This window comes from Danio rerio, chromosome 15 (assembly GCF_052040795.2).
Source record: "Danio rerio strain M-AB ecotype USA chromosome 15, GRCz13ab, whole genome shotgun sequence".
In the NCBI taxonomy this organism is placed as follows: Eukaryota; Metazoa; Chordata; class Actinopteri; order Cypriniformes; family Danionidae; genus Danio; species Danio rerio.
Genome location: NC_141035.1, coordinates 43,742,501 through 43,758,446, shown reverse-complemented (window position 1 = coordinate 43,758,446; position 15,946 = coordinate 43,742,501). Strand labels below are relative to the sequence as shown.

The window sequence follows — 15,946 nt, the reverse complement described above, 5'->3', positions numbered from 1 at the left end:
TTACTGTTTTAAATCAGCAATGTGTCTGACTGACTTTGAATGAGGAAATATTATACTCTTGTGACAGAGCTTTTTTCCCTTTGAACACTTTTTCCATCTTAACGTTTGATTGAGTGAGTTTGATATCAAATTTGACCATCTTTTATGGTAAATTTTGCGGTAAATCTATTTTGTAGCGTTTCAATTTGTGATAATTCTTAATGTTTTATGTGTTTGCATTTTACAATTGAAACATGTTTGGGGATAATGACAGAGACGATTTTAGTCCAGTGAAGCCATCAAATGTGACCTTTCCAATGGGCAGGGGTGGTGGGCTTGTCAATTTTCATGATGAGAAGGTATCTGAAATAAACCCTCGTTGTTATGGGAGAGGGAGGGGGTTAGCTAATATGAGTTTGGGCGGTATGCATACTATTGATTCAGCAATTGGTGCTTCAGCAGGCCCAACAGCTAGCTCCACCCCTATCACACGCCCAGATGCTGAACGTGCTATTTCCCCTGAGTCTTTAGGTAGTATAATTTCAGATTTGGCTCAGAAAATAGGTGAAAGTATTTCAGCTAGCCTTAATCTTGTGCACCAGCCCAGCCCAGTGCAGCCTAATCGTCTTCTGTCAGAACAACCCAGTCAGAGCATTGATGCTTCCACCCTAAAAGTTATAGTTCAGAAAGACACTGCACCTCCACCATTCTTCAGAGGCGATAAAAGTGATTCGTTTACCATCCATGAGTGGGAAGATATGATGAGCAGCTATTTAAACAGAATGGAGTGCAAAACACAGTCAGAAGTTCGTGATCTCATTATGAGCAGACTAGCTGGCAGAGCGAGAGACGTTGTTAAGGTGTCCCTGCGAAGCCGCCCTGAACTGAGTGCCAGTAAACTTCAAAGTGCAGTGTTTGACATATTAAAACACAACTTTAGTGAATTGGCTTACTCAAATATGCCCATGGCTGACTTTTATAATACTGTCCCAAGAGCGAACGAAGGTCCCATGGATTACTGGATACGCCTTAACAAGGCCATAGATGTTGCTGATGAGTGCTTGCATAGACGTAATAAGAGCATTGAGGATCCTGCTGCTGAAGCTGTCATGATGTTCATTTCACATTGTCCAGACCCAACTCTTGCTCTGTCTTTTCAGTTCAAACCGGCTGAGAAATGGACTGCCGCTGAAGTTCAGGAGCGTCTGGATAATCATCAGAGAGATTTGAAACGAGTTTCATCCAGAGCGAATCACAAATTGTCTCTGTCTGCTTGTAGCCAGTGCACTGTTTCAACTAGCTATGATTGTGTGTCCAGTCCACCTCGTCAGCCTGCACCCACACCTGCTCAGTCTCTTCCCCCTGTCTCTCTTAATCCCAAAGCTGTTCCATTCTCTCCCGACACCAGCTTTCAACACATGGTTGGCATGATGGATAGAGTCCTATCACTGTGTACTGCCTCTTTAACGTCACCCAGTCAGGTTCACGCAGGCAAAGCTGCAGACTTCAAGAACGACTTAAATCCCCCATGTAGAGTCTGTAAGTCAAAGGAACACACCACATACTTGCATTGTAGACGTCACAGACTGTGTCGTCTCTGTTTCAGCCCTGGCCATTTTAAAAGCGACTGCCCTAAATCTGCCTACCCTGTGACTCCCTCAGATACTGCCCAGTTAAACTAACCAGCCCATGTGACGAGAGGGGCAACATGGGCAAATTTAATGTAAACTCCCTCACAGATCCAGCAGATGCGCAAAATGTTTTCATGAATTGCTGCAAGTTATTACCAGAAGACAAAACCGTTTTATATGTGGGGTCACAGAGAGTGAATGGAGCGAGTGAGTTGTTTTATGCTCCTGTTACAGTTGGTGGCCAGCACATATTGAAGGGGTTATTGGACTCTGGTAGTATGTCTTGCACGCTCAGTGAAGAGGGTGAGGCCAAGCTGCAAGCTAGTGGTCTCCTTCCACATCAAGAGATTCCCAAGAATGTTGTTCTGGTTGGATGTGGTGGACTAACAACGCAGCCAAAGTGCATGTATGATTTGGAAGTTGTCATCTATGGATTTAAGTTTGTCGTCCCAACTCTTGTGGTGCCTGGACAAAAAGACGAGTTCATAATTGGAAGCAATGTTATTAAATGTATACTGCAGAAGATGAAATCGAGTGAAGACTACTGGAAACTTGCCTCCTGTGATAATAGAGATCCTGAATGTGAGCAATTGCTTGAACTTCTTACCTGTATCTCCCGCTGGTGTGGCCCCAAACAGCCTGACAAGCTGGGAACTGTGAAGCTCTGTCAAGCAGTTACTCTTCTTCCCAGACGCGAGTATCTGGTCTGGGGTAAAATGCCAGCTAATGTCCCTGTTTCTCCAGGAAGCACTGTAATTGTTGAGCCAACCACTGCACGCTCAGCCCCTAAGAACATTCTGGTTGGGCGAGTAATAACACCCATGTGGGGTGATCGATGGGTGCCAATGAAAATACTTAACCCTAATCCAACACCAGTGACACTTCGTCGCAACTCTAAACTTGCCGACGTTTCCTCCTGTCTGGCGGTAGAAGATCTCACTGTCACACAGGGATTGAGTAAAACTTCTTGTAACGTTCCCAATTCATTTCCCGCTGAAAATGTCCCATCCCCTGATGTGGTGCAGATGTTGAAAGATTATGGTCTGGGGGACATTAACATTGATGCATGTGATGTTTCTATGTCATGGAAGAGAAAACTCGCAGCTCTCCTGGTGTCATATCATGATGTTTTCTCCAAAGATAAGTTGGATTGTGGAGAAGCAAAGGATTTTGTGCACAGGATTCATCTCTTTGATGAGCGCCCATTCCGTCTCCCCTATCGCCGCGTCCCTCCTGCGCACTATCAAAAACTGAGAGAGGTGTTGTCAGAGATGGAGGAAAAAGGGATAATCAGCAAGTCTGTCAGTGATTATGCGTCACCTTTAGTCATGGTCTGGAAAAAAGACGGTAATCTGAGGGTTTGCACGGATTTTCGCTGGCTCAATGCTAAAACTGTCAAAGATGCCCACCCTTTACCACATCAATCAGATTGTCTCGCTGCCCTAGGGGGTAATGCCTTCTTCAGCACCATGGATTTGACTTCAGGGTTTTACAACATCCCACTCCATGACTCTGACCGGCGATACACTGCCTTCACTACTCCCATGGGGCTGTACGAGTATAATCGTCTCCCACAGGGCCTTTGCAATAGCCCTGCGTCTTTTATGCGCATGATGCTCAGTGTTTTTGGTGACCTCAACTTTACCAGTCTGCTCTGTTACCTGGACGATTTGTTAGTCTTTGCTCCATCTGAATCAGAGGCACTAAATCGCCTGGAGATCGTGTTTTCTCGATTGAGATCCAGCAACCTGAAGCTAGCTCCTAAAAAGTGTCACTTTCTGAGAAAGTCTGTAAAGTTTCTGGGACATGTGATTGATAGTACTGGTGTTTCTGTTGATGAAGAGAAAGTGAAAGTAATCTCTGCTTTTCAAAAAGAGGATTTAATGAAGGATGACAGAGTCACACCATTACAAAAGAAAATCAGATCATTTCTTGGTATGGTCCTGTATTATCAAGCCTTCATCCCAAATTGTTCACGGATCGCCAGGCCCTTATTCAATTTGACCACAGGCCAAAAACGTTCTGCGAAAAATGCAGGTGGCGGTAGGAGAGCAGGCACTTTTCGGGAGTTGACACCTCAGGACTGGACCCCAGACTGTGATTCGGCCTTTAGTGAATTAAAGACGGCCCTTGTTGACAGTGTGGTGCTGGCTCATCCAGATTTCGAACGTCCCTTCTTACTCTGTACTGACGCTTCGTTGGAAGGCTTAGGAGCTGTGCTCTCTCAAGTTCCTGTTGGTGAGGACAAGGCGAGACCGATAGCGTTCGCTAGCAAGGCTCTGAGTCGCAGCCAGACAAAATATCCTGCACACAGATTGGAATTCTTGGCTCTGAAGTGGGCGGTGTGTGACAAGTTCAGTCACTGGCTGAAAGGCCATGAGTTTACAGTGTGGACGGATAACAATCCACTGACATACATCATGACCAAGCCAAAACTGGATGCATGTGAGCAGCGCTGGGTCTCGAAACTCGCTCCATATTCATTTGAGATCAAGTATGTTCCTGGGAAGCTTAACGTTGTGGCAGATGCACTCAGTAGGGATCCGTTCACCAGGCCAGTGAGTCAGCGGCTTTTGTCAGAGCCCTATTCAGATCTTTTGAGACATGTGCACAGTGTTGACGATGGAAATGTTCAAGAAGTGTTCAGACTTACCTGTCAACCGCAATCAGTGGAATCAGGTCCTGTTTTTGGGCTGGATACATCAATGTCCGCTGATGACGTGTCTTCCATTCTGTCCTCCTGCGATGAATGGGAAACAGTTACTGAATGTAGAGCAGCATCAATTGCAGAACATCTTGACTCTTTGATCAACAGTGATGAAGTGTTTCATTCCCTTTCTCTTGCTGACTTGCAAGACCATCAGCACAAAGACCCTGTCATTGCTAGAGTGTGTTATTACATCGACAGAAAGCGCAGACCATCAAGACGTGAACGAGCTAATGAACACCTGTATGTGTTACGGATCCTTAAGCAGTGGGACAAACTTTCAGTGCTTAATGGAATCTTGTACAGAGCAATTAAAGACCCGCTCACGAAACATAAGAGGTTTCAGTTCATCTTACCTGAATCTTTGAAAAGTCAAGCTCTTTCTGGCCTTCACGACCTGGCTGGTCATCAAGGGCAACCACGCACTTTGGCATTGGCACGTCAGAGGTTTTTCTGGCTTGATATGGAGCGTGATGTGCGGGATTATGTGAAGAAGTGTCCCAGGTGCGTCTTTAGCAAAACTCCTGAGCCTGCTGCGAGAGCCACTTTGGAGAGTATTAAAACCACAGCCCCATTGGAGCTCGTTTGCATTGACTTCTGGTCTGCTGAGGACCGACACAATAAATCTGTGGATGTTTTGGTGATCACAGATCACTTCACGAAACTAGCACATGCTTTTCCATGTCAGGACCAGACAGCAAAAACAGTAGCCAAGAGACTGTGGGATAGCTTCTTCTGTGTTTATGGATTTCCCCAACGCATCCATTCTGATCAAGGTGCTTCATTTGAGAGTGAATTGATGGCTGAGCTTCTTGCGCTGGCAGGTATCGACAAGTCTAGAACCACTCCTTACCACCCAATGGGGAATGGTGGTACTGAGCGATTTAACAGAACACTAGGTAACATGCTGAGGTCTCTTCCACCTAGACCTAAGCAGAAATGGCCGCAGATGGTACAGACCATGACATTTGTGTACAATTGCACAGTGCACGAAACAACGGGGTTTGCCCCTTTTTACTTGATGTTTGGCAGAGTGCCACGGCTGCCAGTGGACCTAATGTTTCAGAGTGTTCTGCGAGATGACTCCATCTGTGATTACGACCAGTACGTTCAGTCGCTCATCAGTGACCTTCAGACTGCTATGTCGGTAGCACAGACAAATTCAGCTCACAAACAAAGACACCAGTCCAGTCAATACAACAAAAGAGCAAAAGGCCTACCTCTTGCCATTGGTGACCAAGTGCTTGTAGCCAACAAGGGATGTAGGGGGAAACGAAAACTTGCTGACAAATGGGAACCTGTTGTGTACACTGTTGTTGCTGCAAAACCATCCATACATGTCTATAAGATCAGTGACAGAGCTGGTATTGAGCGTACAGTGCATCGCAATCTACTTTTGCAAGTGAACTTTCTCCCCTTGCCTAATACAGACTCTGATGGTCCTGGTCTGGAGGTTGCTGGATCACTTACCTGCAGTGTCGCTCCACAGTCAGACTTAACAGGCTCTGATGGTCTAACTGCCCGAACAAACAGTGATATTTGCTCTGATGTTGAAGAGATTGAGCCTGCTGAGGACACAGATGAGGGACTGAATGAGGCTACGGGCCTCTCACAAGTTGACTGCATGTCCAATGTCTCCAATGCTGCTACATGCAATGATGACCGCACTAGTTCATGGGTGCATTCTCAGTTGCCTAGCCAACAGGTGCCAAATTCACCTCTTCCAGTGCCTGTGGCCGATGACTGCACTGTGGCTGGTGCTGGTGCAACCCTGTCTCCCCCACAGTCTCTCCCTGATTGTGTCTTACCTGTTGTACAGAATCCTGTAGTAGATCCAAATGCAGCTGATCATTACTCTACCAGGTTTGGGAGGATTATTAAACCAGTGTGTAGACTTATTGAATCAATGGTTCAAATTGAAACCCTGTTGAGTTCAGATTCTGGGTCTGCAGTTATTCATGTCTGAATTTAAATTTCAGCCCCAAATTCCTGAAGGTTTTGGAATTGAGTGTTTTTCTCCTATCTTTCTGATATCTTTCTTTAACGGACTGTGGTATAAGTTTACAAGGTGTAATGGGCACCTTGATAATGTCTATAAAATGTGCTGAAATTTGGCCAATTTCTAAACATTTTTATCCTTTTATAGGGTAGCTTTTAATGCTGTCTGTCTTCACATATTTTTGGTGTGTGGACCAAGTAATTCTTATGACCAGTGTACAGAGTTTTTCATGTTTTCTCAGAATTTTGTGTAATTCTAGGGGGGTGAGTGTAACAGGTATGAAAATTATAATTCGCTTTAAGTATAGAATTACACAAAATATGTGTTTTATCTAATGTGTTAGTAAGTATACCTGAGGTGTTTGTTAGTGTGTGTCTTCTCCTTTAAATTTCTAAGGGAGCTCACGCTGTTTAATTTCCTGTTTTGCGCCCCGCCTCTTCCCTTTCTGCACTGACTATGCATGGGAGAGGTGGGTGTCTGCTAAGCTCCAATTAATCTTTAATCATCTTTACTTTATAAATAACTTTTATAGCTAGTTTTCATGTTTAAATAATATTTATACCTTTATTTTCACATATATTTCATTATTTTTGTGTTATCACTTAAATTGAGGTTTTGATTAACTTTAGCCTAACTGAAGCATGTGAATGCTAAATGCATTGCACTTTACTTTTAACAGAAAAGCTGTAAAGGGCGAAGACACACTGTAAAAGCTGTGCTTTTTGATTTATTCTCAGGTATGTTTTGTCACTTTGTTAATATTGTTTGGAGTTTTATTCTATCTTTCTCTCCATCTCTTCCCTTTCTGCACTGACTATGCATGGGAGAGAAAAGCTGTAAAGGGCGAAGACACACTGTAAAAGCTGTGCTTTTTGATTTATTCTCAGTGAGTAAAGAGCCGTCACAACTGCAGATCTCCGACTGGTTATTCCTTAATAAAGCAAAGAAAACACAACGCAGAACCGGTTACATTTACTCACCCGTTACTTGTTCCTGTTTGAGTGTTTTCCTCTGTCGAACACAAAAGACATTTTGAAAGAAATCTGCAAACCTGTAACCATTGACTTCCACAGTATTATGTTTTTCCTACCATGGAAATCAAAGGTTTGAGGTTTTCAGCTTTCTTCAAAACATCTTCTTGTTTGCTGAACCGAATGAAGAAGCTTAAAGGTTTGGAATTACTTGAGGGAAAGTAAATTTTCATTTTTGGTTGAAATGTCACTTAAATGGTTACATGTTTCCAACATTCATTAAAATATCTTCCATGTTCATCAGAAAAAAGAAAAACAAAAAAAAAAAACACTTGAACTAGTATGGATCAGCCTAAGGTAAGGAGATAGTTTTAAACACTGGCTGGATTTGCTCAATTGTTTTTCGATCATTTTTGATCCAAAAATAAAAAGAAGTTTCCATAAATGGATTTACAAAATCAGTCTGAGTTCACCAAAGTACCTTCTAGTGTTCAGAGTTCTTAAAAAACCTTAGTTTGTTAGCGTGAAGCACTTATATTGCAAGCACTTTATATAGCACAATAATCTAAAGAACATTTGTCCACTGCAAAAACAAATAAATATTGAAAAGGTACCGTGAATGTTAACCTTTATTTTTAAGGCTTTATTTATTTATTTTTTTTGCATTTTTTTTATTCTGTGTTTGATGTAATCTCAAATTAATCATGAAGACAGGTAGGGATATCATAGAGTAGCTCCTCCCCTTCATGCAAAATGTTTTTTTCACAGCACTGCCAGTCAGAGTGCTTGAGCTATGAAAAGTAAATGACAAGTATCTTGCAAGGGGCGGGACAAGTCAGATACTAGAGAGCATTTGATTGGTCAGATCATTAGATGACAGACTAGGTGTCAGTATTAGGTGACATCCAAACAAAAACATTGATTTATTTAGGCGGAGCAACAAACTGCAAGCTTTGAATTTTGTCACTGTTTGGTGCACACTAGCTTATAGATAACCTTAAGACTAAAATGCTCATACTAATTATTGAACGATACTGCAATTTCAGGGGCAGATACGTACAAAAACAACTCTCAAACCTGTGTGTGGATGAATGAAGAAGTCTTCTGCTCCAGAACCGAACAAGGAGAACTGGATTTGTGCGTTTGAGCCTGTGTCAGCATCTGTGGCTTTGACTCTGAGGATTTGCTTATTCAGAGGAACGTCTTCAGACACGGACACTGAATACAAGGCCTGCAGACACAAACACACTCATTACAGAGCTCCTTCCAGCATTAATTAGCCCATATTAGACTTGCAAACTTGCAAAAGCATCATGCCCAGACTTGACATCAGTTAACACCTAATTGGAACATGTCTAGTCAAAATATGCACATTCACATATTTAAATAGATTTGTTACAATTTGTTTAGGCCTTCAATCAGTCATTTATTACAAAGCGGCTGCATCCCGCTCTCCCTCATGATGCTAATATGGAAGTAACTGAAACTAACACTCGGCCTAACTCCATAACAGAGCAGATTTCTAATGACCTCAACAGAAAAAAGGTGTTTACAGCCCGCTACAAAGAAGGATTTTGGTTCATAAAGCTAATATTACCCTTCAAGACAACAGTAAGGGGGTGAATTCATTTAATTTATATTAAGTCTGCATAATTAAGGGGCGTGGCTACTTGAGTGACAGCTAGGTCTCGGTGGCTTTACCTCAGCTGATTCCGGCTGATTAGCCGCTGAACTCTGCATATACATTGTATTTTTGTTTTTTTATGTAGCTTATATACCATATGTATTTGTTTTAAGATAATTTAGCATTTATATTTTTTTTAGAACTTGAATGCACTCCAGAATCTGACAGATTGATTAGCTGTAGACTACACTGTAAAAAATAAACATTATTTTGCAGGTAAATGACTGTATTTTTGACAGAATTTTCCAAATTTTTCATTATACTGTGAAATACCTGTTGTTTTACCAACCCAGGCTCATTCTGAAAACATAGTCCCGGTGACTTTTCTGGAGAACACGAAATATGTCCTGGGAGGTACGTATTTTTGCAGTTTTTGCGAGAGGCTGCTGTGTCTATCTCTAATGTCACTTGCGAGTGCCGTTCACGCCCGCGCTGTTCTCAAGTGAACCCACCAGAGCCCACTGATGACCGACTGAATGATCAGCCCCCTTCACACATACAGACCTTTCCGGAAAATTACCGGCAATTTTCCGGAAAGGTTGTATGTGTGAACAGGCCCTTTTTAAAAATACCAGTAAATTCGTTCTGGCTATTTTCAGGAAAGAAAAGTTGTAACATTACTGGCAATTTGCCGGAATGCTGCACTGTGTGAATGCAGAAGGAAGATTGCCGGAAAGAGCGCGTCCACGTCTAGAACGTGCTGACGTGAGACACCTGCTTTAGCCAATCAGAACAGTCATGCGAAAGTGTTTCTCTATGTTTTCATTGGAGTTGCACTCAATACTGATCCATCCAAAGAGTTTGTAATGTAGTCAAATGTTTACAAACACAAGCGCAGCCGTTTAGAGGTCATTTCTGGTTAATGATGTCAGAATTTACCGGCATTTTGCGATGGATGTGTGAATGCTCTTTTCCGGAAAAATTCCGTAACGTCCTCGCCTGTGTGAACAGCGCTTTTTTGAATTCACCGGTAAAGTCGTTCCGGAAATTTTTCGGATATTTACCGGTATCACTGTGTGAAAGGGGCTAATGACTCGCTTACTACCATAAACCCAACCGACAGTTTACAAAAGCCGTCCAGAAAAAGAAAAGCTCTCGTCTGATTTTTAACACGTTTTCGGATTTTAACACATTCTCACTCTGTTGTTCACTCGTTTGTTTTATTTTTTGGATTCTGTTTTTGTCTTGTCTGATTTCTGAAACCGCTCTTTCCCGAACTCAAACCCGGTCTTCATAATGGTCAACTTCTCTCTGTCTCAAATCCGCCAACGTACACAACGAGCTAACTGGACAAACTGGTTGCAGTGGGAAAGGGTAAGCGCTCAGCAGGTAACCGCCCCGTAGCGTTCGCTTAAAAAAAATGAAATGCAGCCATATGTACCTTCGGCTACATAATTCGCAGTCTCCGGAATGTCCACGGGACTACGTTTCAGAATGAGCCTGTGTTGTGTTTTACAGATATGTTCTTTAATAAAAACTTCTAACATTAAATGTACAGTTATTGCTTGTACTTTGGTGTTGCTTTATTTTTCTGTATTGTTCTGTATTTTCAGAGAGTAACATGTAATTTTACGTTAATATTTACAGATTATTCCTGTGAAAATAGGGAAACAAAAATTCAGTAAAATTGTTTTTAGTGAAGATAGTAATCATATGAAGATTAATGTGAGGTTAATAATGTCAAATAATAGCCTATTGTTTGTAGGCTGCATATATTGCATGCACTGTAAACTATATAATGTTTATTTTACTACTCTAAAATTGTTGCTATACTAATTGTTATGATCACCAGTGATCTAGAGGCTACGGATCGCTGGAAAACTACACACACGCTACTTTAACAAACTATAACTCCCACCATGCACCTTGCACACACAGGTTCCTAATTCTGACTAATTATACACACAGTCAGAAGATTGTTATGGACTGATTTCAAATTATTATTTGTCTGTTTACAAACACACCCAAATCCAAAAGTGTCCACTTTCAGTGCTCTCCAAATCACGCGTACAAAAGCTGATCTGGGAACAGTGTCTTTATGACTAAAGGAGCTTGTCTGTCAGTTACACCGTTACATGCATTGACTGATTTAGAGGTTGCATAAAAACAGCGACGATGGAATGTTGTCATTTTAATATTAATTTCAAAGTGCTTTCAAGTCAAAGCAAAGCAAAAGTATTATTCTCTTGAACAGCTTTTGCAATTATATCACATTTGAAATGTTCCTGCACTACTTTCACTTTTCATAGAAAGATCAAGAATACAAGAAAAATACGGGAAAATACATAAACAGGATGATAGAGAGATAAAATACAGGAGAATCCCAGGGAGGGTTGACAGGTATGAACATCACAGGAAGAGTTGTCATCTCCAATGTGCTCTCTATTGGCCATCATAAGCAAGGCTGAACATTAGAATCAAACATTTTAAGATATACAGTAAAGTGTGTTTAATGCTATAGATACATCTAAAGGCTTGTACAAATCCGGGACGCTTTTCGTTTGCGTCGGTCGTCAGCGTTTTTCGAGACTTTTTTTTCCGGATTCAAACCCAAGCCATTTTCACTGTCTTCCAGCAGAAGAGTGTGCAAAATCAATCCTTGGCGTTATATGGCGCTACACATCTTTAAGCTTCTGAGAAAGTTCTTTGGTTAAAGTTACTGGCGATTCGAACAAGCATGGATGGTTTAAGTAGCAGCTTCAGCTCTAGCGATGAAGAAATGATTCTTGTTCACCAGTGCAATAAGCAGGTTCACACCTCTGGGTATCTTCTTTAATGTGCGCTTGCATTGACAGTTTTGCACTTGAATGCCTCCACTTCAGCAGCTCCATGCACGTGAACAAAAGTGCCATCTGATTTGTGGATAAGGTGCGTATTTTTTTATTTTTTTTTTAAATGACGCTTTTACGGCTGGCGTTTTTTGCGTTGGTGTGCACGATCACATTGGCGCCCTTTATTTAGTCACAAGGCATTAAATGTTGACAGAAAACGTGAGCAAAAAGTATCCCAGTGTGCACGGGCCTTAACCTCCTAGGGCTTAATGGCCACATACGTGGACAGCACATTTTTGCTCTTATGTCTTATGTTTTATATTTTGTTACAGACATACAGTGTTTTGCAGCAACTTTTTTGCAGCATATAAAAAGTCCCAAACAATATTTTTACTGTCCAAAATGGGGAAAAAAAAATTGTTTTTACTGATAGTCAAAACATGTTCAAAAAATATGTGTGTATGTGTTATTAATACAGTAAAAAAAACAGTCAGGAAAAAAAAAACTGCTGTGTTCAAGGCAGAAATAAAGAGTTTTTCATTCTATTACACAAAGGCAACTTTATTGTGTTTTCAAGAGTTCACACTTAGCTGATGATTAATTATAAAAGCTTGTTTGGCATGCTGTCCCGGGAGAGAGCCCTGAGCTCATGAGATCCTCGAGCCCAGGGCTCCCTCCCGTTGCAAGGCGGGAGGGGAGTTTGAGCTCAGGTAGATTTCGAGAACTCCCCTGCTGTAGCAAGTGATTGCTCTTGAAAATAACTACGTACTAGAAGCGTGTCTATGGTGCCAATTTGGATTGTTCAATTGACTTAATTGCATGTTTTTAGACGGTGGGAGGAAACCGGGGAACCCGGGGGAAACCCACGTGAGCACGGGGAGAAGTGCAAACTCCACACAGAAATGTCTGCTAGTTTGGTAAAGCCAGGAACCAGAGACATTCTTGCTGTGAGGCGACAGTGCTATGCACTGGGCCACCGTGTCACCTGTCTAAGAAGGAGGAGTAGGGGAGGAAGGGGGGACTCTTCAAAACGAAGATAGCAGTGGAATGAAACCCAGGGTATTTATAGTAGTTTAGGAGTCATCTGATTGGAGCGTAGTGAATTGGATAATGTCCCTAGTAGCAAAGAATTCTGGCCCAGATTTGGCAAAAAGCTGGCACAGCAGGCATTCATCCGGCACTGGCATACAGCATGTGGGCCAAACATGGCCCGGATTTGGCAGAGGTGGCACCGTTTTTAAGGCGGCACACAAGATTTGGGCCAGATGAAAAATGTAGTATTTGGCCCAGATTTAAAAAATTGATAAGTGGGCCATGTGAGTTTGGCCAGTCTTGACCCACATTTAAAATACACTAAAATAATTTTTGAGTAAAGAAAAAAAATTCTACCAATCAGGTCACTTTGAGAAAAAGCGTGCCCATAGTGTGCCTAAAGCGCATCACTCCATGAGTTTATCAATTTCATTGCAATCGTGACACACCGACCTATCTGGCCCAGTTCAGGCCCAGTAATGAGTTATTAACTTGGCTGAGACTTGGCCCAGATATGGTCTGTGTTTGGCCCTTGTCTGGAAGCCAGATTTGGTCCAGTCATGTACCGTAATTCACTGCGGCATGTGGGCCAAGCAAAACCTGATTGTGTGGGCCAGAGCTGGGCCAGAGAAATTTTGCTATGTGGGGTGGATCCAGCCGCTAGCAATCACAAGCACGTGATCCTCTCGAAATGTGTTTATACATAAACTTCACTTATGGAAATTAGGACCACAGGTCCATTTTTCTCTAGAAGTACATCATATCGAAAGATGACACTTTGTTTTTTTCTAATTAATAATAAAACAACTTGGGCCTTAAGATGTTAAGTGTCAGATATATTTCAGGAATGTTTGGCCATAAGAGTTCTACTGCAATTCAAAAACCGTCAAACTTCACATTTTAATTTGTGTATGCAAATTTGACAAACACACTCATTAGGGAGTTTTTATGTGATTGAAGCGCTCAATTCAGGTTGATTTGTGCTTTGTGATTTGAGTCGAGAGCTTTTTTCCGCCCTCATGATTTCGGCGACAAAAATGAAGAGTCAATTAAAACGCTTTTTAAACACAGAGGTCTGCGAGACTAATTATCAATCAAGGAACTAAAAGCTAATGAGCTGCCGACATAGACTGTGTTTTTAGACTTTTGAACATTCGATTGAAACATTTCGGCTATCATTCACTTATTCATTCATTCATTTTCCTTTCGGCTCAGTCCCTTTTTTAATCTGGGGTCGCCACAGCGGTATGAACCGCCATTTCGACAATCATAGTCACATTTAATTCATTCCTTTTCAGCACATAAAACAACAGATTTGATTGTTTTTAGCCATCATGAGCACATGACGTTCTTTTTTTCTGGCCATCTTACATTAGATAAATTCAAGTGCATTCAAGCATTTAATAATTGTCGGCCATTACAGGCATGCGTGAACATGAGTTGATTGATATTTTTCTTGGCTCTCAAAGACGAATGTTAATACCGTTGGCCATCCTAAAAGCACTCAGACGTTTACTTCTGTCAGTTTTGTTCATTAAAGTCACTTCTGAACATCTGATTTGAATGCTTCTGGCATATTAAATATGTTTGGCCGTTGTAAGCGCATTCAATGTGAGGATTTCTGGCAGTCACTGGCATTTCATATGGCAAAGTCTTAGCCAAAACAGAGGCATTTGTTGCTTTCATTTTTATGTTTTTGGGCTTGTACGATATTTATTGTTCAATTTGACTGTTTACTTCATATAAACATTTACTGTTTTGTGCGAATGGGGCAGCACGGTGTCTCAGTGGTTAGCACTGCCGCCTCACAGCAAGAAGGTCACTGGTTTGCATGTTCTCCCAGTGTTAGTGTGGGTTTCCTCCGGGTGCTCCGGTTTCCCCCACAGTCCAAACACATGCGCTTTAGGTGAATTGAATCAATTAATTGGTCGTAGTGTATGTGTGTGAATGTAAGTGTATGGGTGTTTCCCAGTACTGGGTTGCAGCTGGAAGGGCATCAGCTATGTAAAACATATGCTGAATAAGAGGGAGGTTCTGATAAATAAAGGAACTCAGATTTTGATAATAAAACTGATGCGCTTCAAATGCTCAAAAATGCTGGCAGGTCAGTTGGTTTTGATGCCCCTGCTAAACAGACTGACCTGGTTTTCTGCTTGACCTTATTTTAACAAGGTCATGTTTTATGCTCACAGATTATTTCCCCTGAACCTACTGGCTGCTCAAAGTGGTTCCAGAAATATTCCTGGCTTTGGCTTGCATTTGATTTAGCTTGAAACATGCTCAGAAAATGCTGTAACTTGAAAACAACAACAACAACAACTCTGACGATGCTTCTGTTTCCTAGAAAGAACGTTAAACATGTAAAGCCGGACACAAGCATTTCTATAAATGCTTGATAAAACTGACTCTGATTTTCAAATAAAAATATGGTCATTTAGGGCATTTATTTATTTCGTAATTAGACAACAGATGAATAAATACTCTAAACAAAAGGATTGTTTATTGTTTGATCATGTTAGTGATACATTAATTAACATTAACTAATGAACCACTATTTTAAACTATTACATCATTAATTTTTAGGGTACGCAGTACCAATATTTTAACTTCAGAAGAAGTTCTTTTTATTCTGATCATTGTTAATTATTCATTTTTAACCCACAGAGCATTGACTCTTTATACACACAACTTTGGATCAAGGTTACAATAGTTTTGGATTTTTCATTAGTTTTAGTTTCTATTTCGTTTTGACTGTTTGTTTTCAAATTCAGTTAGTTTGAATTAGTTTTAGAGGTAGATTTCTTAGTTTTTATTAGTTTCTATATTTTAAAAATGTCTTAGTTTTAGTTTAGTTTTTATTCGTTTCAGTATTAGTTTCAGTTTTTTTTCTAAATGAGAATATTTGTTAGGTGGAAGGTTCAAAATCAACAGGATAAATATCGTATAATAAAAACTCAGCCTCACATTTTTTAAAACACGTATTCAGAGAACACATGAACACAATCATCTACCACAACCATCTACCCATCCTCAAGTTAGACACACAGTAGTGATGGACAGGGCCGGATTAACCCATGGGCAGTATGGGCACAGGTTCAGGGGCCCATCCGCACTTAGATTTTGCCTACTTTTCATCACGAGAAAGACAAGTAGGAATCATTAATAAGTGTGT

At 41.2% G+C, this 15,946-nt stretch overlaps 1 protein-coding gene across 6 annotated transcripts in view; it reads right to left on the bottom strand.

Moving 5' to 3' along the window:
- The window catches only part of fat3a (FAT atypical cadherin 3a), a 330,154-nt gene that overhangs the window by 71,684 nt on the left and 242,524 nt on the right, over positions 1-15,946 (bottom strand). For 5 of the 6 annotated variants that reach the window (XM_087283200.1, XM_087283201.1, XM_087283203.1 and 2 more), the window contains one exon: positions 8,365-8,518. The exons of the other annotated variant lie outside the window; for it this stretch is intronic. In XM_087283200.1, the coding sequence (XP_087139326.1) occupies positions 8,365-8,518 (154 nt within the window). The remainder of the gene's footprint in view (positions 1-8,364; positions 8,519-15,946) is intronic. 6 annotated transcript variants of the gene reach the window in all.